General features: G+C 45.4%; 1 protein-coding gene across 1 annotated transcript; it reads left to right on the forward strand.

Moving 5' to 3' along the window:
• LOC142020369 (testis-expressed protein 11-like) lies at window positions 1-25,625 on the forward strand. Its single transcript, XM_075008126.1, has 6 exons — window positions 1-26; window positions 2,017-2,163; window positions 7,762-7,883; window positions 10,173-10,257; window positions 17,048-17,127; window positions 25,617-25,625. Exons 2-6 carry the CDS (start codon window positions 2,130-2,132, stop codon window positions 25,623-25,625), a joined length of 330 nt encoding a protein of 109 aa, XP_074864227.1. The 5' UTR covers window positions 1-26; window positions 2,017-2,129.
• Window positions 25,626-27,648: the final 2,023 nt, after the last annotated feature.

Below are 27,648 nucleotides of genomic sequence, written 5' to 3' on the forward strand. Positions count from 1 at the left end.
GAGCAGCAGAGAGCGTGCCTGGAGTGGTGGGAGACGATGCAGAGCCACGTGCATCTGAGAACAGTGCCCTGATAAGCTGCTCCTCTGTTGTCCAGACCCCACACCCTTACATTGCTCCTGCAGCCCCTGTGATCCAGGCATCCATTCCCACTCCCTTCCTGTGCTCTCCCACCCTGCCTTCCCAACCCTGCCCTGCTCCTGCCTCTCCCTCCCAGATCCCTTACCACATCCTGACCCCTCCTTTCCATACTCTGCACCCCAAACCCTCCTGTACCCTCTTTCTACCCAGACCCCTCCCACCTGCAGCCTCTCCTGGACTTCCCTCCGAGACCTCCTTGCCAACAGCCCTCTCCTGTACTTCCCTTGTGCCCAGATACCCTACCTGCAGCCCTTTCCTGAACCCCACTGTTGCGCAGATCAGCCACCCTCAGCTTGCTCCTGCACTCTCCCTCCCACCCAGACCCCACACCCCAAGCCCACTTCCTGGCAGCCCCCTCCCACACTGAACCCTGCATTCCTCTTGCACACCAACTCTAGAGCCTAGAGGGGCCCACAAAATGTAGTAGCCGTGGTGACATACAAAAACATGTAGGAGAACACTTCACTCTTCCTGGGCACTCAGTAACAGAGTTAAAAGTACCAATCCCACAACACAAACAACTTCAAAAACAGACTCCAAAGAGAAACGGTAGAGCTGAAATTCATTTGCAAATTTGACACCGGGAACCAAGGACTGAATAGAGACTGGGAGTGGTTGGCCAATTACAAAAGCAGTTTCTTGTCTCTGCTGTTGATGATCACACCTCCACATTAGCTACTGATAATGGTCCATATCCTCCCTGACTGAACTGACCTAATTTCTCCTCTCTTGATGTTCACAACTCCACATTAACTACTGATGATGGGCCATGTCCTCTGTGACTGAAGAGACCTCGTCAAATCTCGCTCTCCCCTTGACTGAGACTCCCTCTTTAAACCCTCCTCTGGAACCCTCCCACTCATGAATCTGACAAAGCGGATCTTTGCCCACAAAAGCTTATGCTCCAAAATATCTGTTAGTCTATAGAGTGCCACAGGATTTCTTGTTGCTTTTGAAGATAGACTAACCTGGCTACCCTTCTGATATATGTATCAGAGAGAGAGTTGTGTTTGTAGCTTTGAGAACAACAAGAAGGTGTGTGGCACCTTACAGACTAACAGATATTTTGGGACATAAGCTTTCGTGGGTAAAGATCCGCTTCATCAGATACAACATCTGATGAAGTGGGTCTTTGCCCACAAAAGCTTAGTAGTAGGCATCCTTCAGTCTGCACAGACTATGGATCGCGCCCTTTAAAGTTTCAATTTAAGACACAAAAGCTTATGCCCCAAAATATCTGTTAGTCTATAAGGTGCCAAAAGACTACTACTTGTTCTCTTTTGATACATGTGGATCTGCACCTACTTTCCCCTGTGGCCCAGTACCTCCATTCCCATTCAGCTTCTTCCCCAAGCGGCCTTCTCCCCCCATACCTCAGAAAGCCCTCTAGCCTTCCCTGTGAACCCCATGTTCATGTCTCTCCATGTCCCCTGTCTCGGCCTGCTAGATTCTGTGAAGGCTCTTTCTCTTCCCTTGGTAGTTGAGAGCTACTGCTCTGTTCTTGTGCCATAGCACCCTTTGGTGGTCAAAAGGCAGAACTGCAGCAACTTGCTGGCAGAAGCTTTTTTATGCACACAAAAATGTGTGATTTATTAATTATATGCATGCAGTGATGCAGAATTCCACCCAGGAGTAAGATGGGAGATAGGAACTAAAAATGGAGGCATCAAAAGTAGCCAATCTGAAATGTGGCAGGGCACTTAACATATATTACAATTTCTGTAAGTTAATTACTGATTAGAATTTTTGTTCTAAATCAGCTGAGATAATGGAAATGAGGAAATAAGGAAATAAGTAGCTGTTTTGATAATGGTAAAAAAGGATCTATAGGGATGCTGATTTTATTGAAGTCAATGAAAAAATTCCTTTTACTCCAGTCGGAATGGGATCCAGCCTGCAGTAAGGAAGACTTGGAAGTCGTAGAAGAAAAGTTAATTATTTAACTTTAAAATCATTTTCTGCATCTGTGTTCAAGGACTTGACACTAGAAATGAACGGGAGATCTCACTTACTGGAAATTAAAGGTACAAATCAGTAATCTTTGAAAAACTAAATGTTTAGTGCATACTTGTTTAAATATTTTAGTGCTGCATATGTGTATTTTGTGTGCCATGATGAATGGAATACAAGCCTCATTCCTAGGTTTTTCTAATTACAGTCAGCAGGCTCTGATTCTTCCTGATACTATACATTGTCTTGGAGATTGAATGTCAGGGAGGGCCTGACTGGTAAGGACAAGATGTACTGTGGAAGGATGGTGTTCTTAAGTACCTATTGGAGAATAATATTTCTGGCCCTGAAAAAATGCCTGGAGACTCATTTTGTGTGGGCTGTGAAGGGTTTGTCTTACTCTGTGCCCAGGAAAGTGAGCACACAAGTATAGAGGCGAAACAGGGAAGGGAATATCAAGCACGCTGTCTAGTTTGCAGGTCAAAATATCTGATGACTGTCTTCAGCCAAAGAAAAATAATATTACATAACTTGCAAACAAAGACTGTTTGATTAGTCTTGATGAGCCAGATAACCTATTCACAGTCAAGGAAATTTTGAATACAGGCTGGATTTTTAATTAGAAAAAATGTGTATAGTCAGCTTGCTGTGAAATGCAACAAAATAGTTTTGCATAATGCTGAAGAATCCCATTTCAGTTAAGACACTTTAATTAAACTTTTTTGTTTCAGAAGTTGTTTTTGGTGACTTCACAGCTTCAGTTTGTTTTTCTGACTCATTGGGATTTAGTTGGGTAGTAACAAGTATCTATAGTGAATTAAAAATATTTGTGATCTGGAGCTGCCTGATGGCTGTTCTCAGGAAGGCAGAAGACCCTAAAGCTATTTTTGCACTACAGAGTTCTCTTGACAGAAGTCACTGTTGAAAGATCTTTCCTGACAGAACCTCTGTCTACAGAACACTTCCACACGTAATACAGACTCCTTCTGTCGACTCCTATCGACAGAGAGTGTCCCAACACCCTGACTGCTCTGTCGACAGAATGGGCTCAGATGTCAGAGTTGCATGGACGCAGAGCCCTCTCTGGTGCAACAGCCCAGCCCTCCCTTAATGGACCTCCCTGGGCCACATTCCCTGTCCATGCGGAGACTTGCGTGCCTCTTGGAGGAATAGCAAAGCAAGTGCAGGGCTCCCTGGCTTTCTGAGAGAGACTTCAGCTTTTCCAGTTAGCAGTGCTGCCAGAGCAGCCCCCTGCTTTGCTCTGGCCACATCCATGGCCGCTGCAGCTTCTGTAGCATGTCATCTCTGCCATCCTTCTCCTGCTCTGGAGGAGGGAAGAGCATGACCTCTCCTATGAGGTTGTCGCTGCTGCCTTGGTGCGATGGTGCCCACGCCCCTGAGTCAGCAGGCATGTCTGGTGCTACAGCAACAGATCAGACTGGTGGGACTGGCTGGTGATGGGTGAGTGGGACAACCAGCGCTGGCTCCAGAATTTCCACATGTGGAAAGACATCTTCCTGGAGCTATGCGCCTGGCTTGTCCCCATCCTCTACAGGGAGGACACCCACCTCCAGCTTTCCATCCCCCTGGAAAAGGGGGTAGCCATCGCCTTCTGGAAGCTGGCTACCTCTGACAGCTACCAATCTGTTGAGAACCATTTCAGCTGGGGAGGTCCACCATCAGCGTCGTCCTCATGCAGGTAAGATGCTCCCAGGCTGCAGGCCCTGCCCAGGAGGGTGAGGGGTACTGGCCCAGGGGGACCCCTGGGGAGTAGAGGCAGAGATGCGAGGGGTGGGGAATGGGAAGGGGGAAATCCCTGTCCCAAGGGCACTGTGCCATCCCACTCACTCACAGCCCTGCTGCATGGGGGGGGTGACCTCCTGGGAGGAGGCCTGAAGGGGCAGAGTGAGCTGAGGAGATAGGGAACACCTTGGGGCCAAGGCCTGACCACCCCAGTCCCTCACCCGTGCGCCCCACTTCCACCCCCTGCAGATTGTGAGGGCCATCAGCTCCCTGCTGCTGCGGAGGCTCGTCTGCCTGGACAATGTTGACGCTGTGATGGCTGGATTCGAGGCCCTTGGAGTTCCCTGTCTGCTTTGGGGCCATCGACTGGACACACATTCCCATCTGTGCCCCGGACCCCAGTGCAGCACAGTTTATCAACAGGAATGGGTATTACTCAATTGTGCTACAGGCCCTGGTGGACCACCACAGGCACTTCATCAATGTCTGTGTCAGGTGTGCCAGCCGGAACTCCGGCCTCTTTCAGAAGATGGAGGAGGGCACCTTCAGCCCCTGCTGGGAGCTGGCCCTTGGGGACATGGACATGCCTCTGTGCGTGGTGGGGATGCTGCCTACCTCCTAATTCTGTGGTTCTTGCAGCTCTGTACTGGACACCTGGACGCCAATTTGTGCTTGAACTGGGCCCGTTTGCTCATGGAGCATGCCTTCAGCTGTCTGAAGGCCTGGTTTCAGTGCTTACTCACCTGCCTGGACTTGGGGGAAGGCAATGCACCCCAAGTTGTGGGGACCTGCTCTGCCCTCCACAACCTTCTGGAGGGAAAGGGGGTGGCCGTGCTGCCAGTGAGGGGCCTGCCTGCTAGTCGTGCCGATGAGAAGCCTGGTGCAGCCCCCATTTGCCAGGCCCACCAAGATGGGCTGCACATCTGGGAGGCCTTGTGGGAGTGATTCTCCCAGGGACCACAGTAACCCTCCCCATGATCCAGGGCACCTTCTGAGGGGTTTTGTAGCTTGCTACCCAACCCTGTCCCCACACTGATCTCTCTCTTTGCCCACCTAGCCCTCCATGGCCCCTTCCCAATAACTGGAGACACAGGGATTCTGAACAAATAAACCTTGACTTTTAACAGATGAAGAGTGTGCAAAAAAACCCAAAACTATTTACAAAGTTCAGGGGGGACGAACTATGTACAGTCCAGTTGGGACTCAGAAGGCAGGGGACAGGCCTGACTCTAGACAGGGTAGTGGGCCAGGATCCTGCGGGACAGTGGGACTCCTAGCAGCCCCGGCTGCGGGATCCACTTCTGCCTCAGGTTTGGGGTCCCTCTTGGGGCTGGCTTGGGGCTGGTGGCATAGGAGGGTGTGTGCAGGGAGGGGCTGTGGCATGGTCAGGCTCTGCTCTCGGGGCAGGGGGGTCAGGGATGGCTGAGGACAGGATCCACTGAGCAAGGGCCAGGACAGCTGGGGGGAGGTTTGGTGGGGGAAGGGCAGCTGGGGCAGGGAGAATGGGGGCTGTGGGCACAGGTGGCTGGGCCAGCTGGTCCTGCCAGACGGCAGTGGCACTGTCCAGATGGGACATCAGTTGGTCCCATGTCTGTGCCTGCTACTCCCGGTCCCTTGCCCACCAGGCCTCGTCATCCCGCAGCCACCACTCCATAATATCAGCGAGCTGCCTGAGGGCCTCTTGGTCCTCCTTGACCTGGCGACAGGCCCTCTGTCCACAGGGTCACCCCGACCATCATGGCTGTGTGCTGTGCCCTGGTGCCAGTGGTGCTGTGGCAATGCACAGCTCCAGCCTGGCTCCAGACCTGGCTCCGGCTCCTCCCGGAGCCTCGGTGGTCCTGGCAAAGAGGTGGGGCTGGCCTGGCCTGCCAACAGTCCAGCTGGAGGTGGGACAAGGAGGTGAGGTGGTAAGTCCTTCCCTTTGCATGGTCCTTGGGATCTCCCAGCCCCCACATGCGTGCGGCTCGGAACACTGTCCATGGGTGTAGGAATGGCCTGTGTCCTGAAGGCATGCCTGCTAGTGGAGGGTCGTGGTCCCTGGTGGTGTGTCTGGGTTTGGGTCCTTGGTCATGTGGCTGTCGTCCCCCCCCCCCCCCCCCCCCCCCCCCCCCGCAGCTGTTTCAGGGGAGGCAGCCCCCCCCACCGGGTCCCTGTGGCCCTGTCAGCCTCCCCTGGGGTTGGCAGTGGGCCAGTGCATGTGCCGTGGAGCTGTGTGGTCAGACTGCATGGACCATGGTACCTTGAGCACATGTGCAGAACTCTGTCGACAAAAACCTGCTGTGTTCTGTCGACATGCTAGACAGAACAGAGTTGTTGTGTGGATGTGTCCTAGTTTTGTCAACAGAAGGCCCCTTCTGTCGACAACTTGGTAGTGTAGCCACAGCTTAAATGTTTTCCTTCTGTGCTTGACTGGCTAGTGCTTGAAAAAGCAACTGGTTAATGGATAATTTCATACTTGAATAATTACAGAGCTAGAGAGGAGGGAGACATTGAGTGTTTTGTGTTTCTGAAACCTGTATATGGAGAATTTTCTACATTATGATGAACACCACATATTGAAGAGGGAGTTAGGACCTTGCATTGATTGAAAACCCATTAAAATGACCTAATTTTCTCTAAATTCAGTAACTGGTTAATACAGCAACTAACTTGAGTTTGTCAGCTTCCCTCCAAAGGAGAGGCAGGAACTTAGAGACACAGGAGAGCAATTTTCTTTTTGTCTTTTTTTTTTTTTTTTAAAATCATATACTTCATAACAGATTGCAAGGGAGTTTCTGGATTCTAGGTTCAACCTCTCATCAGAATTGTGACATTCTTTTCAGCCTTCTCAACAAAAGCAGTGATGTTGACTTGCTCACCGTAAAGTTACTGAATGTGGGCTTTGTGCTGCATTGTACTGTTAGATAGTAACAGAGAGAAAGCTGTGCTAGTCTATATACTATCAAAACAAAAAAGCAGTCAAGTGGCACTTTAAAGTGCTACTTGACTGCGTTTTTGTACTGTTAGAGTGCCAGAGGGTAAAAGTTGTTTTGAATGGAAACAAAGGACATTTTTAGGAAAGAGATATTTTATTAGCGAATGAAATGTTGGGCCAAAATTTGGTCTTATAGCCTGGATTAAACTCCATGTAGGTCTACAGATTTAATTGGCGCAGCTCACAAGAATTTAGCCCTGTTGCTTATGTAAACAAACTTCCTCTAGGTTTTAGAATTATTTTGTGAATTGGTTTATTTAACTATGATCGGGTTTCTTCTTCACTTTGTGTTTATTTAGTAGACCAGTGTTTCTCAGACTTAGTCTGCAGACCATGATCCATGAGTGTACTCCATGGGGTCCACAAGTCCTATCCAGCTGCAGGGTGTTCATCAGTCATATATGGGGCTGACGGCCCCACTAATTAACTACTCTCCCTCCCAGTGCCTTTTGTATGTTGTGTTTCAGTTGTGTGCAGGAGGTGTTGGGAAGAAGAGGGAGAGGAGGGGAAGAAGAGGGATGAACAGGGATCAGGCATCCTCTGGGGAAAGGGGGAGGGGAAAAGGCAGGGAAAGGGTCAGGCTTTAGGGGAAGAAGAGCCATTTTTCTAGGTTTTTAGATTTAATGGTGTTTAGAGTAAAAGCTCATTTCCCACACATTTATGTATCTCTGTCTTATAATAAAATAAGTCTTAGTGATACAATAATTTATAAATAATAAGCTTTTAATGACCATGGAATTTATTTTTAAATATAAATAAACCTCAATAGGTCTGAGGGATCTGTGAAAATTTTTAAATGTCCTTGGGTTTCTGAAGTTTGAGAACTGCTATAGTAGACAGAAGGATATGGAGAAAATGTATGCTGATTGGTTTATCATGTTTGGAAATGACATCTTGGTCTTCATCTTTGTGTGGTGTTCACTGCATTGCTTCCTTTTGTTTGTCTTTCTTTCAGAGCTAATTCAAGACCTGATGAAGAAAGATACCTCATCAAATGTACCTGAGATCATTGACAAACTGTTCAGTGAGATAGAAAATCTAGCCAACGAGGCTGGGAATGAGATTCAGGAGGTTCAGGTAGAAGTCTGGAAATGATTGTTGGCAACACCTATTTAAAAACAAACTAAGTTTGTCGCCAAGGTAAAGGTGAACAGCTCTGTGTTGACCGTCTAAATCACCTTCTATACAGAATGGCTAGCGCAGGTAAAGAGCAGATCTGGTTCTGACACTTGCTTAGGGTGTGCCTACAGTGCCCACCTCACAGCATAGCTACCATAGTGTTGTGATGGGGGCGGTGTAGTCATGCTTTATCGCCTTGAGAGCCCTTTCCTGGCGATTAAAAATAATCACTAACATCAGCAAGAAGTGGTAGCTTTATTGCTGGAAGGTGCAACTCCTGGCGATGAAGCGCTGTCTGTACTTATGCTTTTCAGTGCTAAAACTTCTGTCATTTAAAGGTCTGCTTTTTCACACCCCTGAATGTCTGAAGTTTTAGTGTTGAAAGTGGCAGTGTAGACCCAGTCTTAGAATATTTTTTAATTCACATTATTATAAAAGCATGGAATACATACTATAAATTTTTTTTATATTTCCTTTCGTTTGTTTGAAGAAAGTGGAGGTATTCCTGACATGCCAATATTAAACATGAGTCATATTAAAATAACTACTTAAATGTTGTCTAACAAAAATTTTCAGGTGCCATATTAGCAACTGTCAGAAGTTTATATATAATATAGAAGAATTCCAGCAACTCTTCAGACCAGATTAATTTTCTTTAGTTTTGAGAGAGAATGCCATATATGTATTTCCAACATTATTGACAAAGCAGCAGAAATGTAGCACTTTAAAGACTAACAAAATGATTTATTTGGTGATGAGCTTTTGTGGGCCAGGCCTGCTTCTTCAGACCAAAGAAGTGATCTGAAGAAGTGGGTCTGGCCCACAAAAGCTCATCACCAAATAAATCATTTTGTTAGTCTTTACAGGGCCAGACAAATACCCAGAGACCAGCTACTCCAAGATAGGCCCAAAAAAAGCCAAGAACAGAACACCACTGGTCATCACTTATAGCCCCCAACTCAAACCACTGCAACAAATTATTAAAGACCTACAACCTATCCTTAATCAGGATGCCACACTCCAGAAGGCCCTAGGTGACGGGCCTGTTCTCTCCTACAGCAGCCTCCCAACCTTATGAGGATTGTCACCAACAGCCACAGTCTATACCACAGGAACACCACTTCTGGAACTTTTCCTCGCAACAAAGCCTGCTGCCAGCTTTGTCCCCATATCTTTTCTGGAGATACCATCACTGGACCTAACCAGGTTATTCACAGAATCGCGGACACATTCTCATGTTCCTCAGCTAACATCATATACGCCATCATGTGCCAGCAATGCCCAGATACTTTGTATATTGGATAGACTTCAAACTCCCTTAGACAAAGAGTTAACGGGCACAGAACAGACATAAAAACACTCCTGATCCACAAACCCTAACCCTAACCACATTTTTGGGATGTGAATGAGGTGTTATGATTTATGCACAATGATGTGGAAAACTTAGAAAGTAAATAAAGAGCTTTCAGACTTTATTTCTTGTAGTTCATACCTCACTAAGGTGAATGAATGATTGATTGTTTAAATGCTTATAACTTTTAGGTTTTTTCCTTCAAAATCCTTAAGGACTACTTACATGTAAAGTTACAAACTTTTGCCATTTTGAAAAACTTCATTAAAATGGGGAAAAACTGTTTGCTAAAAACAGAAACAAACTTTTTTTTCCTCCCCGAATTTTTGCTCTAACATTCTTTTTAAGACAAAAAAAAAAATTCACCTAAGAGAATAATGGAGATTCAGTACTTGTCGTGTGTGTGTGTGTGTGTGTGTACACACGTACCCTATATAACAGAGCAGGGACTGGAAAAAATCAAGACCTTTGCACTTACCTATGTATCTTCTAGCTGGCTGTTTCTTGGTGCTACGTTTGTTCAAGAACACCTCTTAAATTGTAAGAGCTATGATCACAAAATGTGGTATGAGGCTTCCTCTTTCAAAAGTTAAACCAAAGTCAGAGTTTGGTTGTGGGAAATGGCTGAATCCCAGGATGTTTCAGAACGTGGAAGGGGAAGGATGCCAATGGATGGGATGAATTTTCCCTACTGTGCATAATTTTAAAATAGGTATAGATGGGTGCTATTGCCAACCATCTAATTATGTTTTCATTTGTAGGCCATGTCATTCTTTGATTTATCCAGGCATATACATATTTATCTCTATATGGTTCTGTTACATCAAGAAGTTCTGTATGAACCATATCAGTACAAAATGGTGAATTCTAATGGATTTTTTCCCCTGCTTTCCTAGATAGAAGAAAGTGCAGTGGACCTATGGAACTGGGCTGTGACTAACCGAGTAGGTTCAGTCATCAATGATGAACAAAGAGCTAAATGTATGTATATGTTATGTGTCCTTGATTAAATTTCTTTTATGCTGTAAAAGAAAAGGTCTTATAATACTGTTATTTTAATGTTTGTGTAGTATATAGTGGCATGGGGTTGTGTGCAGAGGTGAAGCAAGTTACGTTTCTTATAGATAGTGTTTTGTTGCCATGGGCAGTGGGGCGGGGTGGGATCTTAGGGCAGTGCCCTCAGGGCAGGGATTGGGGTGTGTGATATGACAGTTTCTGTAAGAAATTTAAGTGTGGAGTGGAATGCAAGGGATGGGTATGGGGAGCTCAGAGCAAGTGGTGGAGGTATGAGGGTGCAGGAGTCCAGGCTTTGTGTGTGGGAGTTGCAGGAGTCAGGGTTGGAGGTACGAGGAGGGGTTCAGGAGGAGGATTATTTTTTGCATGAAGGGATGTCTACTGCTCTGGGCTGCTTCTGACAATGAAAGTGGCTTTTCTAGTGGCCATTATGTCATCTTGAAGAGTAGAAGAGCCCTGGGTATCAATGTAAGAATCCTCCATATACTGTGTTTTTAAGGACAGAGTTTGCATTTGCCCTCATCTGAACTTCCTCCTAAATGTGGTTATCTTTTTCCACATCAACTAGCCAATTTATTTGCTTGTTCTCTCTCCGAAAACCAGATGAGCAGGCAGGAAGAATATTTGCATTCATTGGATTTCAGGAGAGTCTTGGCATTTTGCTCAGAACCAGAACATTTCTGTAAATTTTCCCAGCTGTTTGTAGCAGTGGCTGACAGAGTAAGAGAGTTTCTTCTTTGAATGCTTGCTCATGTTGATTCTATTGTAGGTATAAAAGTGCCCATGTGTGCAGTCATCAGAGATTTTTGCCTTATTGCTATCTGAAGGAAGAAGTGCACGTTAAAGAGAGGTGTTGAAACTGTAAAATGTTTTGGCCTCCCAAGAGTGGGCGATCACATTTAGAGCTCTCCTTGTGGAGTCGCTCTCTGCCTGGCATACAAGCTGCATCATAAATTCCCAGCACCTTGACATTGATATGAAGTGCACCACTGGCACCAGAGCCTGCTTGGCACCATTCTTCAACACCAGTGGCAAAGGAGCATGGCTCGCTGATGCTAATGTAAAAGGTCCAACGAGCAAGGAGCCTCGCCTGAATTGTTCACCCGTTGTGGAGTCCTGCAGTTGGCCCTCTCCAGCTGGGGCCATTAGCCCTGGAAAAGATCCTGTTTGACTTGTGCAAGTTTGACTGGATCTACACCGTGTCAGCACTAAAGCCTTTGAAAGCTCAGGTGTCAAAGGTGAACAGGCCTCCCTTCACATTGACATTGCAACCAGTGCCCAGACTTTGGCTAAGGCTCCCCAAGAGGGCAAGTCAGCTGATAAAGCTTCCCATGGACCACCACCGATCTCTCTAGAGGAGGGGACACTCTCCACCTATGCAATGCTGGATGCCAGTACCACCATTGAGATTATCGTGAATTTACCATTGGTCTCTGACTCCATGGTTGTGGTCACCATTGATATGACTCGCTGAGAGGAAGGCAATGGTATTCCTATTAATGATGTAGATCACCTTTTCTGCAGGTCACTGTCCTGCTGCTGTTTCTGATCACTGACGCTTTGAGAGTGATCTCCTTCCCACTTCCGATTTCCTAGTTGTTGCACTGTTGGTACTGATAGCTTTGTGCGGGGCACCAGTCTCTGGTGACAGTAATCTAGAGACAGACCCAGGCCTTGACAAACCTCTCCATGGTCTCTGGAAGGAGGGGATCACTTCAGCTCATTTTCTCAATCTTAGTGGTGAGATTGGCAGCCAAGCTGACATTTGAGATATCTGAATAGTGGCATCCAGGGCAGTGGCAGCCACACTCCTCCATCTCTCCCGCCTCAAATAGGGCTGAAGAAAAATACTTTGTGCTGGTCACAAGCTTTGACTGTCTTATACTCGCCCCGCACCACCACCCCAGCTGACTGGTGGTGTCTGCAGCCAATGAGAATGAGAAGCATGGGCATTCCAGTTGCACCCCAAGAAACAAAGAGTTCAAGTGACTGGAGTTGTGTAGAAGGAAAATTTGTTCCACTGTAAGTGTACAGCAGAGGTCAGCAACCCCTGGCACAGGTACCAAGAGTGGCATGTGAGCTAATTTTCATTGGCATGCGAGGTGGACGCTCAGCCCCATCCCTCCTCCCACATGCAGCCAGGAGCTGCTCAGAATCAGGCCATCTGTGGGTTAACAAAAGACCAGCTAATGCTACCAACCACCATCTAAACCAATAGGCCAAGAACCTTCTGTGTCTGGGGGCAGACAGGATGTTCCTTGGAACATGAAAAGAAAAGGGTTCTACTTCTGGTATTTCCCAATCATGAAAGCAAAAGGAGACCTCAGACCCATCCTTGTCCTTTGCTACCTGAACAAGTCACTCATGTAGTTGAAGTTTCCCATGGTCTCTCTGGCTTCCATTATCTTTTCTGTGGGTCCAGAAGACTGGTATGCTGCTCTTGACTTAAAAGATGCTTCCACATTTCTATATTCCTGGACATCATGTTCAATTCACTGTTCTACCCTTTGGTCATGAGGTTGTTCACAAATTGCTTGGCCTCAGTGGCTGCTGACCTCAGGCATCAAGGGATCCATCTGTTTCCATACCTTGATGACTGACTCCTCAAGGACATATCTTCAGATGAGGTACAGAAAAGTCTCAACTTGGTGCATTCCATCTGCAATGACCTGGTCCTGTTGATGAACATGGAAAAAGAGGGTCCTGTTGAAAGTCCAGCAGGACAGAGTGAGAGTCATCCTCATGGTCTCTGTGTGGCCCTGTCAACACTGGGTTAACACGCTGTTGGACCTTTTGGTAGCTTCCTCCTCTTTCACTACCTTTTTGACAAGATTTGCTTTTGTGGAACCATGTCAGTCTACTGCATATGAACCTGGAAATTCTGTATCTGTCAGCTTGGCTGTTGTGTGACTGAGCATGAAAGAAAGGGCATGTTTGGCCCACATTCAGCAAGTTTTCCTTGACAGCGTGAAGCTCTCAACCAGGCAGCTATCTAGGGCAACAAAAATGATTAGGGGGCTGGAGCACATGACCTATGAGGAGAGGCTGAGGGATTTGGGCTTGTTTAGTTTACAGAAGGAAATAGCAGCCTTCAACTTCCTACAGGGCAGCTCTAAAGAGGATGGTGAGAAACTGTTCTCAGTGGTGTCAGACAGCAGAACAAGGATCAGTGGTCTGAAGTTACAGAGGGAGAGGTGTAGGTTGGATATTAGGAAAAACTACCTCACCAGGAAGGTGGTGAAGCATTGGAACGTGTTGCCTAGAGAGGTGGTGGATTCTGCATCCCTAGAGGTTTTTAAGTCCCAGCTTGACAAGGTCCTCGCTGGGGTGATTTAGATGGGGTTGATCCCGCTTGAAGCAGGAGGCTGGACTAGATGACCTTCTGAGGTCCCTTCCAGCCCTATGATTCTAAGGCTGTGTCTACACTTGGCGAAGAAATTGCTGCTTTTCGCTCTGGCACGGCTCGTCCAGATGGGGGTCCTTTTTGAAAAGACCCCGCCAACTTTGAAATACCCTTATTCCTATCTGCAATTTCAAAGTGCCACGGCTGGCGGCATGCCAGTGAGACGCTGAATATGGATTTCAGTGCCTCATTAGTATTCTTTGAAATGGCCATTGGCATAGCTATTTTGAAGATTTCTCTAAGAGCAGATGTAGCCTAAGTGGAAAAAAATTGAGTTGTGGCTCTCAGAGTGTCGCCTTTAGGTTTTTCAGGCCTCACTACAGGACATCCTGGGCTACTTAATGCATCTTAAGCTTCAAGTGTTGTGTGTCTGTTCCATCAGGGTCTGTCTGGTGACCATCTTGGTGCTTCATCCCCTGGTCCAGGAACGGTCCCTTTTAGCCCACCTCATGATGGCAGGGTTCTTGAAAGGGCTGGAGTGCCTCTGTCTATATTTCTGGGAACCAGTCCCTCCTCTCCCCCTCAAGACTTGAATCTTGTGCTTTCCTGAATCATGGGTCCTCCCTTCTAACCCTTGGTTTCCTGTTCCCTGCTGCTTCTCTCCTGGAAAGATTCTTTCCTGGTCACTATAACGTTGAAAAGTAAGATGTTGGAGATCAGGGTGCTAACTTCAGAACTACTCTGTGCAGTCTTTTCAAGGGCAAAGTTTATCTCTTCCAGCAATAAGTGTTGTTGCCCAGTGTCATGTACCAGTTTCACAGTTTCATACTGGCCAGAATATATTTTTACCTGTCCCCTGTCTGAAATCCTGTGTCAGATGTGGAGTGGAGGCCTTACATGGACATCAGAAGGGTGCTGGCTTTGTACATAAATAGAAAGAGGTTGTTCTGTAAGTCAGTGTAGCTGTTCATGGCAGTGGTGAATAGGATAAAAGATCATCTGGTGTCTGCTCAGAGGAGCTTGTCCTGGATCATGATTACATCTGCTACTGCTATGAGTTGGCTAAGGTATCCCCACCAGCAGTTGTGATGTCTGCACTTGATTAAGGCACCAGCATTGTCTGCCATCCTCTTGGCACAGGTGCCAATCCAAGAAATCTTCTCAGTCAGTGACTTGGTCTTCCAATCACGTATTAACATTGCATTAGCTGCTGACCCACTAAGCTCAAGAAGATACTGGTTTTGACAGAGTAGTGCTGCAGTCTTCAAGGCTATGAACTCTAAACTCACCATCAAGGATTCTGCTTGTGTGTCACCTATGGTGGAATGAACATGAGCAAGCACTGGAAGAAGTAAAAATGGTTATCCCCTTTTTGTAACTGTTGTTCTTCAACCTGGGTTGCCAGCACCAGGGATTGAACTTGCAGTCATAGGAGCTAAAGCCCTGTGCTCTACTTTATCAGCTAAAACCCAGCTGGCTCACAGCCAAGGCTGTAGAGTAGAGACTTCACTCACCCTAGTATGAGATCTCAGGGCACTACATGCTTCCCTGGGCTAAGGAAGCACATCCCAAGCTTCTGAGACCTTCCAGCAGTTCATCCCAGCCAATGCACCAATTGTAATGCCCACAGACCCATGTCACCAACACCAGGGATTGAACCTGCAATCATAGGGGTAAAGCCCTGTGCTCTAATGCATGAGCTAAAGGCCAAGGCTGTAAAGTAGAGACTTCACTCAACCTAGTATGAGGTCTCGGTGCTTCTGGGTACTGCACACCCATGGATGGAAAGAAATTGAGGGAATACTGATGCAAAGGGGGAGCCAGAGCTACTCAGTGGGTACTTCTCAGAGCAGCTGTTTCTGACTGGGCAGTCAGATTTCAAGAGTGGAATGGACATGTGCAACTCATCTCAAAGGGCAACAGTTATGGTACAGATCAGTAACTGATTTTTTTTTTAATTGGGGCTCATGATCTCTCCCAGTGTAATAGTAGTTTTGGGGTATTGCATCATTATCTCAATCTCTAACAAATGTTTACTGGGCAGCTTTGATAAATAGGTATTAACAAAAGCAACCAAATATGCAATTTTAAACAATGGTTACAATTCACTTTTTCTCTTGCCAGCTTCCGCTTTTAATTTCCTATTTCTTGTGGTGTTATATATTCCCATGTCTTCCAGCATAGATCTGAATTTCTACTGTAAAAAACCAAACAAAAACTCAGCAGGAAATCTTTCAGGCTTTCTTTATATGTTATAAAGAAACATAAAGGATACTTCCCTAATTGTATTTTTTGTAAATCACTTTTATGCATGGTTAGGTCTGCTCAGTATTTGGATGGGAGGCCCATCAGGAAAATATCTTAGGCTATTTCTATACTAGACATAGAATTTGACCACCAATACGCAATTTTAGCTACACCAATTGCTTAGCTAAAATTGATTTGTTCATGGTCGGCTTGCATGTGTGTCTCCACAGCGAAGGTCAATGGCAGCGTTTCTCCCTTTGACTTTCCTTATTCCTCTCCTCTTGTGAGGAGTTCAGCGGTTGATGTCAACCCCTAGGAGTGACATTTCATGCATGCATGACATGAAACTCCAAAAGACCCTCAGCGGGTTGATCTTCTGCTGTAATTGGCTCTAACCTTAGTAGCTATACAGACAATCCAAGTGCGGCAGGAAATGTTTGTGACCTAGTAAGTGGTAAACTCCTTCTGGAACTTTGTAGAAGCTGCAGAAAGAAGGTTTTGAATGAGGACACTCATTGGCCATTTTCCCTTTCCAGCTAGTTCCACCCTGCTTTGTGGGCTGCACAGTATTCTAATGAGCCCTTAGGCATAGCTAAGGTTTTGGCTTCTGTGCACCACTGAAGGCTTGTCTCTTGCATAATTATTTGCTGCCAGAGTCCTACAAGGTATATGCCCAGCATAAGAAGTAAGTGTATCTGCTCCCAAATATGGAAACCCTGAGTTTATTCCAATTAAGTTAATAACAAAACTCCTATTGACTTTAGATAGAGAAACATTTATACTGTGGAGCAAGTTTTCCAGACTGCCTGCAGTCTTCAGGGTGCTCCCCATGGATGTGGTATGGAGTGGAGCAGGAGCAGCTAATCTGCAGTGGATCTGCTTTCTGAGGTTTACAATAATAAAAACATCAATTGTAAGCTAATGTGCTAAATTCTGTTTTACTGTGGTTATTACTGGGATAGCACACACCAGTGTTCTGGCTGTTAGGTCAATGGGAGTTTACATTATCTAAGAAGTGTTTTTTTTTTCGCCCCCCTGACTGCATCAGTTGGTGAAGAAATGGCTTCATAGTCTGATCTTAGAGTTTGAGTTCATAAGGGCTGGACAGAATAAGGGAAGTGGCCAATCCTTATGTATCTGTGTATTGTGTGCATTGTTTTCTTGCAGTGCGACATGTTTCTTGCAGGCTAGTGTGCCTGTGTGAAGGCAGTGATCCTTCAGAGGAGGTAGTGCGAAGGCAGATTTTGGTAAGTCTGGCTAAGAAGTGAGAATGCAAATACAGTATGATGCATTCCAAGAGAAATCTTGGAAAGGTACTTTCAAATTGTAAGAGTAATTCAGGAAGGTGAGTGAATTGTATTTCTGAGGGATATGTCTGCTAAAATGGACCTGTTATCACAGTGACACGTGGCTGAGCCATTTGTAGTTAGAAGTTTCTCAACAATAGCATTATAAGCCTGGAATTCCATGGTAAACCACGATAAACAAAACTTAGTTCCTGGTGAGAACATTGGTTGCTGAGGTTTCCCATGTGGAAATTAACTGCACTAGCTCTGCCTTACCCAGCCAATAAAAATATTGTGTAAGAAGTAAATTACTTTTTCTGTACTTTACAGACAAGAATACAGCCTTTTGTGATAACTGTGCCTGCACATTTACCTTAATTATTAGCTCAGCTAAATATGGGTGCAAGTTCATAAAATGTCTCAGTAACCTGTAACAGCAGATGTTAAAGGGAAAAGGTCTAAAAGTGAGACAGACATGCCTATTGATCGAACTCAAGGACTGTGTTAAGATCATGCTTGTTAAACAAGAAAATTGTGAAACTGGAAATCAATTAACCGAAATTGGTATTGCAGCCATTAGGCCTAATTCGTGGGCTAGATGATGACAGAACAGTCTGTTGTTCTCCACATGATAGCTTGTATGCATGTAGACCGCTGCGTGCACATGCCTGTGCATATTTGTCGGAAGGTTTTTATTCTAATGGTATACCTTCGGTTAGCTGTGGAGTCCCCTTGCTGGTGCCTCAGTGGCAACCAGGCAGTGTAGGAAGCTGTTGGCCTAGACTCATGGAATCATAGAATACTAGAACTGGAAGGAACCCCAAGATGATGTCAGATACAGTCTACTGCACTCATGGCAGAATCAAGCACCAGCTAGATGAGGGGTTGGCAACCAAAAGAGCAAGAAGAGCTGTTTTTTCAAATTCAGTAAAAAGCTTCAGTAATTCAAGAGGTGCAAAGCATGTGAATACAAGACGTTCCTTAATAAAGTCAAACCATATTTTTGTAACTGTTTAATTCCAGTTTTGTTTCTTAAAGTGTGTGTTGTCCTTCACAACAGGAATGCTACAAGCTTCCTTTTCCTTTTCCAAATCAAGACTTTATTAGCAACAGAATCAAAACACAAATACAGTATCATAGTCGACAATGCACTGCAAATATTATAGGGGGAGTTATCCGATGTTTTGAGATCACATATTGTTTGCTGTTTAGGTATGAATTGTTCATTGTTGGGCTTTTAGACATTCACTGTTTATTGAAAATAATCAGGAGGTTTTTTTTTTTCTTTGCAATTATAGTACTGGGAGCCAAAAAGATGATCTTAAAGAGCTGCATGTGGCTCTGGAGCCGCAGGTTGCAGGCCCCTGATCTAGATCATCCCTAATAGATGTTTTGCTCTTAAAAATCTCCAATGTGTGAGATTCTACAGCTTCCCTAGGTAATTTATTCCAGTGCTTAATCACTTTAACAGGAAGTTTAATCCTAATGTCCAATTTAACCTCCCTTGCTGCAATAGAAGACCATCGCTTCTTGTCCTGTCATCAGAAGTTAAGGAGAATAATTTTTCTCCCTTCTCTTTATAACAACCTTTTAGATAATTGCTGCTTATTCAGTTCCTTTTTACCACCTGTGAATGTCATTGGAAAAATTCTGTTCTCTTGCTTTGCAAGTACCTCTACATGACTGTAGTTGACTGTGAATAATTATAATATAGCTACAGTAGTTCAGTTACATTTGGGGAGGGGTAAGTCCTCCCCATCTTATTCCCGATAACTGAGGTATTCCATGCTCTCAGACCTTTAAATCCTGTGAGAGCTGTGGAAAACCTATGCCCAAAAGTGATTTGAATGCAGTGTGCCTTAAGTTAGAGGTGAGTAAACTTTTTAAAGTGGGCCCCACTTTTCATCCCTGCATTTATCAGGGCCCCCGAAACTGTCTGATGTAATCCAAATTAATGGAAATTTTGGTTGTATTCATATAAATTTTTTTTCAGGATGTGTAAGAAAATAAGTATGTAGAATGAAAAACCTTTATTAATCAGTATGTGAATACACATGCATAAAAACAGCAACATATTTCAACAATTTTAATGAGATGGATGAGTCTGACACCCAGCAGCCAATTGTGCTGCACCTCACCTTATGAAATTTCACACCCCCCAGAGGGGGCCTGCCCCCCACTTTGTGCACCCCTTCCTTAAGTGTTTGGGAGAACACCTCAAACCAATCAGTACCCCGTTTGCAAGACCTTTCAACCACGAGCAAAGAAGGAGTGAGACATTCAGCATGATCCTCCACACGTCATGGACACCAGGTCTGCTTCAGAGGCTCCATCTATTGAGCCATTGCCCCAGAACATATCTTTGCTACAGTCTGCTTCTCCCAGTGTGGTCATGTCTGACCTGCCCTCCAGAGAGCCCGAAGGACAGGAGGACCCTTTGCGACCGGGTGCTGGCAAACAGGGTGCGTGCTAACAGGAGGGAGTTTGGAGAGGCTCTCCTGGAGGAGGAGAAGGAAGGAGCAAACTAAAGCACCTTGGGGTAAGTGGCTGCTTATATTTGGTGGTTTTGGGCTTGTGTGTTTGTTTGGAGTTTGGAGTTTGTTTGGAGTGCTGAGCTGAGTGTTTGTTTGTTTGTTTGAAAGGCCGTGTGCTCAGGCAGGCAGGCAGGCAGGCAGGCAGTTGGAAGCTGATTAGGTTTGAATTGAAGCACCGTGTGCTGATTGGCTGAGCTGTAGGCAGAGGGAGGAGCTATCAGGGAGGCCGAGCACTTAAACCCTGCTAGTAAGCGACCAGGGAGCTTTGCGACCGGGTGCTGGCAAACAGGGTGCGTGCTAACAGGAGGGAGTTTGGAGAGGGGAGTTGAGAGGGGGAGCTTGGAGGGAGCCAGTGACTTCTGTTGCCCTTAAACTAAATCCTTTATAACAACCTCTATCTGAAACATTTAATTAACCCTCATATATAACTAGAGTAGGAAATGGAGGCAGAAGCCCAGCGGCAGAGTGGGGGCTATCCTGTTTATTGTGTCGAGTGCAGTATGTATGACTACCTACCCTGTGGGCGGGTGGCGTATGTGTGCGCTCGATGCAAGGAGCTCCTGGCCCTCAGAGACCGAGTGCGTGCTTTGGAGGCCAGGGTGGCTGAACTGGAGGAGCTAAGGAAGGCAGAGGTGTTTGTGGATGAGACTTTCCGGGACATAGTAGGGCTGTCCCACCTCCAATCTGACAGTCCTGAGGCTGTTACGGAGGATGAAAGGCTCAGGGAAGGAGAGCAGTCAAGGGGAGCAGAGGGAAACCATCCCATAGTTGGGACCCTCCTTCCAGAGGGTGATGTTGTATCCTCTCGTGCCGAGGATACTTCTCCGGGGGAGGGAGCGCCAGCTGTTAGGAAGAAGCAGGTTTTAGTAGTGGGGGATTCGATCATTAGAAATATAGATAGTTGGGTTTGTGATGACCGGGAGAACCGTATGGTGACTTGCCTGCCTGGTGCGAAGGTTGCGGATCTCTCGAGGCATCTAGACAGACTTATGGGCAGTGCTGGGGAGGAGCCGGTCGTCGTGGTACATGTTGGTACCAATGACATAGGGAAGGGTAGAAGAGATGTTCTGGAGGCCAAATTTAGGTTACTAGGAAAGAGACTGAAATCCAGAACATCTATGGTGGCATTCTCTGAAATGCTTCCAGTTCCACGCGCAGGGCCAGATAGACAGGCAGAACTTCAGAGTCTCAATGCGTGGATGAGACGATGGTGTAGGGAAGAGGGGTTTAGATTTATTAGGAACTGGGGACACTTTTGGGGTAGGGGGAGCCTATACAGGAATGATGGGCTCCACCTAAATCAAGGTGGATCCAGACTGCTGGCATTAAACATTAAAAAGGTCATAGAGCAGTTTTTAAACTAAGAGGTGGGGGAAAGCCGATTGGTGCGGGGGAGCACCTGGATCGGACGGAGACTTCTCTTACACGAGGCTCCATAGACAGGGATTCCCTAGAAGTTAGTCAGATAGGGAACGTGGGAAATAATATATGGGCAAGATCAGATGTGAAACAATCGTGCATAAAAAAATCCACCACGTCTGTGAAAGGCGGACATATAAATAGTGGTAGTTTTCTAACATGCTTTTACACTAATGCTAGGAGTCTGTCTAATAAGATGGGTGAACTGGAGTACCTCATATCAAAGGAGGAAGTTGACATAATAGGCATCTCAGAAACATGGTGGAATGAGGACAATCAGTGGGACACTATCATACCGGGATATAAATTATATCGGAAAGACAGAACAGGTCGTGCGGGTGGCGGAGTGGTACTATATGTGAAGGATAATATAGAATCAAATGAAGTAAAAATCCTAAAGGAATCAAAATGTTCCATAGAATCATTATGGATAACAATTCATTCCTCTAATATGAATATGGCATTAGGAATATATTACCGACCACCTAACCAGGACAGTGATAGTGATGCTGAAATGATGAGGGAGATTAGAGAGGCTATCAAAATAAAAAACACAGTAATAATAGGAGATTTCAATTATCCCCATATTGATTGGGTGCATGTCACCTCAGGACGGGATTCAGAGATTAAATTTCTTGATGCCTTAAATGACTGCTTCTTGGAGCAGCTAGTACAGGAACCCACAAGGGAAGAGTCGATTCTCGATCTAGTCTTGACTGGAACGCAGGATCTGGTCCAAGAGGTAACTGTTACTGGACTGCTTGGAAATAGTGACCACAACATAATAACTTTTAATATTCCTGTGTTGGGAAGAACACCGCAGCGGTCAAACACTCTGGCATTTAATTTCAAAAAGGAGAGTTACACTAAAATGAGGAAGCTAGTTAAACAGAAACTAAAAGGTAGAGTAATTAAACTAAAATCCCTGGAAGCTGCATGGAAACTGTTTAAAGACACCATACTAGAGGCCCAACTTAAATGTATACCCCAAATAAAAAAACACAGTAAGAGACCTAACAAAGAACCACCATGGCTAAACAGCCATGTTAAAAAGGGAGTGAGAGAGAAAAGGGCAGCTTTTAAAAAGTGGAAGTCAAATCCTAGTGAGGAAAATAGAAAGGAACATAAACACTCCCAAATTAAGTGTCATAATGTAGTAAGAAAAGCCAAAAAAGAGTTTGAGGAACAGCTAGCCAAAAATTCAAAAAACAATAGTAAAATGTTTTTTAAATACATTAGAAGCAGGAAGCCTGCTAAAAAAGCAGTGGGGCCCTTGGATGATAAAGAAATAAAAGGAGCAATCAAGGAAGACAGTGCCATTGCGGAGCGATTAAATGATTTCTTTGCTTCAGTCTTCACGGCTGAAGATGTTACAGAGGTTCCTAAATCTGAGCCAGCCTTTTTAGGCGACAAATCTGAGGAACTCACTCAGATTGAAGTGACATTAGAGGAGGTTTTGGAATTAATTGATAAGCTGAATAGTAACAAGTCTCCAGGACCAGATGGCATTCACCCAAGGGTTCTGAAAGAACTCAAATGTGAAATTGCGGAGTTATTAACAGTGGTTTGTAACCTATCCTTTAAATCCACTTTGGTACCAAATGACTGGAAGACGGCCAATATAACACCAATATTTAAAAAAGGCTCTAGAGGAGATCCTGGCAATTATAGACCGATAAGTTTAACATCAGTACCAGGTAAATTAGTAGAAACACTAGTAAAGAGTAAAATTGCAAGGCACATAGAAGAGCACGAATTGTTGGGCAAAAGTCAGCATGGTTTCTGCAGAGGGAAGTCGTGTCTGTCTAATCTATTAGAATTCTTTGAAGGGGTTAATAAACATGCAGACAAGGGGCACCCAGTGGACATAATATACCTAGATTTCCAGAAAGCCTTTGACACGGTCCCACACCAAAGGCTTTTATGTAAATTAGGTGGTCATGGGATAGGAGGAAAAGTCCTTTCATGGATCGGGAATTGGTTAAAAGACAGAAAACAAAGGGTTGGAATAAATGGTAAATTTTCACAATGGAGTGGGGTAACTAGTGGTGTTCCCCAGGGCTCAGTCCTAGTCCTGGGACCGATCCTGTTCAACTTGTTCATCAATGATCTAGAAAATGAGGTAAGCAGTGAGGTGGCAAAGTTTGCAGATGACACCAAGTTGTTCAGGACAGTCAAAAGCAAAAGGGATTGTGAAGAACTACAAAAAGATCTCAGCAAACTGAGTGATTGGGCAGCAAAATGGCAAATGAAATTTAATGTGGGTAAGTGTAAGGTAATGCATGTTGGAAAAAATAACCCAAATTACACGTACTACATGATGGGGTCAAATTTAGCTACGACAGATCAGGAAAGGGATCTTGGAGTTATAGTGGATAGTTCTCTGAAGACATCCACGCAGTGTGCAGCGGCAGTTAGTAAGGCAAATAGGATGTTAGGAATTATTAAAAAAGGGATCGATAATAAGACAAAAGATATCATACTTCCCCTATATAAAACTATGGTACGCCCACATCTCGAGTACTGCGTGCAGATGTGGTCTCCTCACCTCAAAAAAGATATATTGGCATTAGAAAAGGTTCAGAAAAGGGCGACTAAGATGATTAGGGGCTTGGAAAGGGTCCCATATGGGGAGAGGCTAGAGAGACTGGGACTTTTCAGTTTGGAAAAAAGGCGATTGAGGGGCGATATGATAGAGGTATATAAAATCATGAATGGTGTGGAGAAAGTGAATATAGAAAAATTATTTACCTTTTCCCATAATACAAGAACTAGGGGACACCAAATGAAATTGATGGGTAGTAGGTTCAAAACTAATAAAAGGAAATTTTTCTTCACACAGCGCACAGTCAACCTGTGGAACTCCTTGCTGGAGGAGGCTGTGAAGGCCAGGACTCTATTAGGGTTTAAAAAAGAGCTTGATAAATTTTTGCAGGTCAGGTCCATAAATGGCTATTAGCCAGGGATAAAGTATGGTGCCCTAGCCTTCATAACAAGGGCAGGAGATGGATGGCAGGAGATAAATCACTTGTCTTCTGTTCTCCTTCTCTGGGGCACCTGGCATTGGCCACCGTCGGCAGATGGGATGCTGGGCTTGATGGACCTTTGGTCTGACCCAGTATGGCCATTCTTATGTTCTTATGACCCTGTATCCAGGGCTTTGTCCTCATCACCACCAGATGAGGCAATGGCAGGTACCTCTACCACTACACTCTTCTCTTTGGAGAATAAGGCCCACAGGATGTGGATGTAGATGTGTCCCAGAATTTACATCTCCAAGCAGATGAAATGGTTTAAGACTGACCCAATGGTGGACATCCTAGCTCTAGAGGTTCTCTCAAAGGTTGTGCTGCCATTCATAAAGATGATACAGGTCAACACAAAAGTACTCTGACAGACACTAGTCTCCATACTTCTGATGGCCCAAGAGATAGAAAGGAGGTTGTGAGCACTTTTTCATGCAACCCCAACCAGGAACACTAGCAGCTGATATTGCGAATCACAAGGACCAACAGGGTTCAGCTAGGAACCCCTCCCTGGTGTAAAGATGCAAAGAAACTAGATTTATTTGGATGTAAAGGCTGTGCCACTGGGGGGCTTCAACTGTGAGTGGTCAACCAGCAGGTAGTCCTCAGCTGCTATGCATTCAATTCCTGGAGTGTGTTAATTCCCCTGGACTCCTTCAGGAGGGCAAGGCTGCGTTGAGGACATCTCTGAAGGCTTCGTTGGACCCTGCTGACTTTGCGGCCTGGATCATTGCTACAGCAATCACTATGATATGCAGCATCTGTTTGTAGGTCTCTGGTATGCCACCAGGTCAGGGGTCTGCAACCAAAATAGTGAGAAGAGCCATTTTGTTCAATTTCGGTTACAAAATCAATACTTTAAGAGCTGCAATGCAAGTGAATACGAGATAGCGCTTAATACATAATGTCAAATTGTATTTTTTGTAACCCCTATTTCAAGAACAGTATGCACAGAATGATTTGTACCAGTTAAACATTTGAAGTTACTTTGATCCCTGGAGTGGAGAGCAAATGAGGACAAGGAAAATGCTGCACCTGGGAATATGCTCTTAAGCAGGAAGGAGCAATGTTTTCATCAACCCTTCATGTTGAGGAGGAGGAACTGGGCAGCAAGTTCCCTGCAGGTGGCGGTCAATGTCACACCCTCTTCTGACCAAAGCCAAAGTGTCAGTCCCACTTGGCATCCCAGGAACTGACAATTCTGCTAGTTTGAGGCAGCCCGAGTTCCCGCGCTCTTGGGAGCACCTGTGCGCAGATGTAGCAGCTGCTCTGCGTGAGAGCTGGTGCCAGCTCCCTGTCTCCTCCCTGCCCCATATGCTGCCGGTAAAGTGGGGAAGCCTGTCTGAGGTGAGCTCTGCAGCCAGGCCTTGCCTGGGGGTGCTTGTCGCCAGCAATAGAGGCAGGCAAAGGGGCCAATTCTCCTTCCATCCCCTGTACCTATTTCACCTTCACCTCCCTTTTTGGCCCCCAGATCCACTGACCTGCACCGGGTGGAAGGAGGAAGGGAGCTGGCCACAGCCAGCCAATGTACGAGATGCAGGACATAGAACCGCTCCCTCTAGTTTCCCCTGCTGGGGCCAGATGGCTCTCTTCCAGCACCTGAACAGAGCTGCAGTGACTCCAGACGCTGCCGCTGCTGACTGCTCTGACATCTTCATCATCTGGACCCACGGGAAGGAGTTTCTTGAATAGTTCCACTGTGATTTCAACAGTTGCTACCCCACCATCAACCTTAGGTTGGACCAGTCCACACAAGAGATCCACTTCCTAGACACTACTGTGCAGATAAGCGATGGTCACATAAATACCGCCCTATACTGAAAACCCACGGACCGCTGTGGTTATCTGCATGCCTCCAGCTTCCATCCAGAGCACATTACATGACCCATTGTATACAGCCAGGTACTAAGGTACAACCGTATTTGCTCCAATCTGTCAGACAGAGGCAAACATCTACAAGACCTTTACCAAGCCTTCCTCAAAGTACAATATGCACCTAAGGAAGAAACAAACTGACAGAACCAAACGGGTGCCCAGAAGCCACCTGCTACAAGACAGGCCTCGCAAGGAAAACAAGAGAACACCACTGGCCATCACATACAGCCCCCAGCTAATGCCTCTCCAACGCATCATCAGTGATCTGCAACCCATCCTGGACAACGATCCTTCACTCTCGCAGACCTTGGGAGGCAGGCCTGTTCTTGCCTACAGACAGCCTGCCAACCTTAAACAAATCCTCACCAGCAACTATAGACCACAGCACAGTGACTCTAAACCTGGAATCAATTCCTGCAACAAACCTCGCTGCCAACTCTGTTGACTTATCTACACCAGTGATATCATCACAGGACTTAACATCAACCCAACCATGAGGGGCTCTTTCACCTGTGCATCTACTAATATAATATGTGCCAGCATGTGCCAGCAATGCCCCACTGCAATTTACATTGCCCAAACTGGACAGTCTCTACATAAAAGAATAAATGGACATAAATTAGACATCAGGAATGGTAACATACATAAACCTGTAGGAGAACACTTCAGCCTCCCTGGACACTCAGTAACAAATTTAAAAGCAGCAGTCCTACAACAAAAACATTTTCAAAAATAAAATGGAGAGAGAAATCTCTGAGCTGCAATTAATTTGCAAATTTGACTCCATCAGCCAAGGATTAAACAGACACTGGGAGTGGCTGGCCCCTTACAAAAGCAGTTTCTCTGCTCTGGAAGTTCACACTTCCACATTAGAATCTGACTGTGGGCCACATCCTCCCTGACTGATCTAACTTGTTTTTTCTCCTCTCTTGATATATGCTACTGATAATGGGCCATTTTCACCCTGACTGAATAGACTTTGTAAGCTCTGGCCCTCCATTCTACTGGGACCCCCCCCCCCTTTAATACTTTTCTGAAACCCCCACCACCACTCATGCATCTGACGAAATGGGTCTTTGCCCACGAAAGCTTGTGCTCCAGAATATCTGTTAGTCTGTAAGGTGCCACAGGACTTGTTGTTGTTCTATTAGAAAATGGTATGTACAAATCTGGTTATTGCAGATGGAGTTTCCCAAACACTTCAGTCCTATCCTGGTTTAGATAAAACAGCAAAACAAATTTATTAACCTTCAGAAAGATAAAGTTTAAATGAATACAAGTAATCAGTAATTCTTTTGGGCAAGAATCCTTTCCAACTGATGTGTGTCAAGAAACCTTAAACTGCTACTTCATCAAAATATAGATTTTGTTTTTCTTTTTCTTTTTCCTTTTTTGCCCACCCCCATCTCCCTCAGAAGAGTGGCCAATTAGGATATGCCTACTTGAAGCTGCGTATCAACACTGCTTCTATCAATCCACTGGCCATCGAGTTACAGCATCTGAAGTAGATGCAATAAATTGATCTCTGAGCTTGTTTCCATTAACACCAGTATTCCACCAAAATGAGAAGAGTAGCTGGTGTTGATGGGAGAACAGCCTCTTGCTGACCTTACTACTTGCAAGATGTG

Source organism: Carettochelys insculpta, chromosome 13 (assembly GCF_033958435.1).
Source record: "Carettochelys insculpta isolate YL-2023 chromosome 13, ASM3395843v1, whole genome shotgun sequence".
In the NCBI taxonomy this organism is placed as follows: Eukaryota; Metazoa; Chordata; order Testudines; family Carettochelyidae; genus Carettochelys; species Carettochelys insculpta.